We start from the raw sequence: 1,591 nt of genomic DNA, 5'->3' as shown, positions 1-1,591 counted from the left end.
TAACCTACAACTTTAAATTAGTAGAAACTATTTTTTAGTTTACTTTTCTTACTATTTTCTTGTAGATATTTGTATTCTATATTTAGTAAATAGAATTAATCTCACACACACACACACACACACACACACACACACACACACACACACACACACACCTAATTTATTTAATTTACTTAATTAATTCTACAAAGTAAAAAATTACAAATATTTTTGTAATTCAATATATAGCAATGAAGAAGCCTTGAATTGTTCTGTTGTATGGCCATATTTTAAGATTGATGTCTCAAAATTAGCTGATCAAGAATTAGTCACCCTACTTTGCTCTGCAACCGATTTAATATCTTAAGTTTGTATTTGTTAGGATAATCTTAAATATGAAATATATATATATATATATATATATATCAGCCATATAGAAATATAAAATATTTAATAAAATCGAAGTAATAAATTTACCAGAAAATTTGTTGGGTTTGGCATTGGCAGGTTTGGGAGCAGATACAGTTTTATGTTGTCCTGATGCAGGTGTTGGCTTTGTGGGAGTTCTCTGCGTCTTAACAACTGGTGCCACGGTAGCAGTAGCTTTCGGTTTAGCCGGTGGTTTCCGCTTCTGTAGTGATTTTGCTTTGCTGGGTGATTCTTCAGATTCGGAAGAATACATCGACGATCTCGATTTTGGTAGTTGTTTGTCTTTATTTTTATTTTCCAATGGTGGCACAGCCACTGTTTCAGCTTTAGATTTGACATGACGGGTGGCTGAAAATGGCGCTTTTTTCTTGATTCTTTCTGTATCAGATGCTTTTTGACTATTGGCAGAACTACTAGAATTCTCTGAGTCAGAGGAGCTAGACTCACTGCCTGAACTCGACGAGCTACTCGATGAAGATCCTGAGCTAGTCGTTGATGTAGATTCTGAACTAGTTGTCTACAAAATAATGTCATATTGAATATTTTAACACATAAGAGGTCATAAAAAAGTTTTACAGATGTAAATTAGTGTAACTTTTGGAACTTAAAGTATATATATAGATATGTATATATATAGATATATATATATATATATATATATATTCATTTTAAATGCACTAATTCAGCTATAAAAAAACAAACTATACATATTTTGGGAGATTTTTTCTTAAATAAAAAAAATTGTAGACTCAATCCTTTACAATTAACGAAGAAAATAATAAAAAACAAAGCGATTATTGTGATGAATAAAGTGCACGTAATGTATAAACGTTCTTCAATTGCCATAACCTATAAATACACTTGCCTTCCGTTTAGGCGTCATCTTTGCGATGCTACCTCTCATTCAATTGATAGACATCGTTGAGTATCATCTTTGCCAGAATATTTTCATTTCTCATCAAACTTTTGCCCGAACACTCATTACTTTCACATCACGTTTCAAAACAACTATTTACAAATCGTACATGAAACGAACGTGTATGTGACCATATACCATAGATTATGGTGTTGAAAGAAGAAATTAAAAAGGTGATGTGCATAATTAGGCCGGAATATAATAAGGCTATCAGGAGGTCGATTCTGTATTTTCAAACAAGAAGTTTGTTCACGTCGCATGTTCTAA

At 31.9% G+C, this 1,591-nt stretch overlaps 1 protein-coding gene across 1 annotated transcript in view; it reads right to left on the bottom strand.

Moving 5' to 3' along the window:
- Positions 1-1,291, bottom strand: part of LOC105625643 (histone acetyltransferase KAT7) — a 48,776-nt gene extending 47,485 nt beyond the window's left edge. The window contains exons 1-2 of the mRNA XM_012206964.1: positions 1,274-1,291; positions 457-925 (exon numbers count right to left, since the gene is read on the bottom strand). Coding sequence (XP_012062354.1) covers positions 457-925; positions 1,274-1,291 — 487 coding nt within the window. The remainder of the gene's footprint in view (positions 1-456; positions 926-1,273) is intronic.
- Between the last annotated feature and the right edge of the window lie 300 nt (positions 1,292-1,591).

This window comes from Atta cephalotes (assembly GCF_000143395.1).
Source record: "Atta cephalotes unplaced genomic scaffold scaffold00003, whole genome shotgun sequence".
Lineage (NCBI taxonomy): Eukaryota > Metazoa > Arthropoda > Insecta > Hymenoptera > Formicidae > Atta > Atta cephalotes.
Note: the sequence above shows the minus strand (reverse complement) of the source record. Positions and strands in the feature narration are given on the sequence as shown.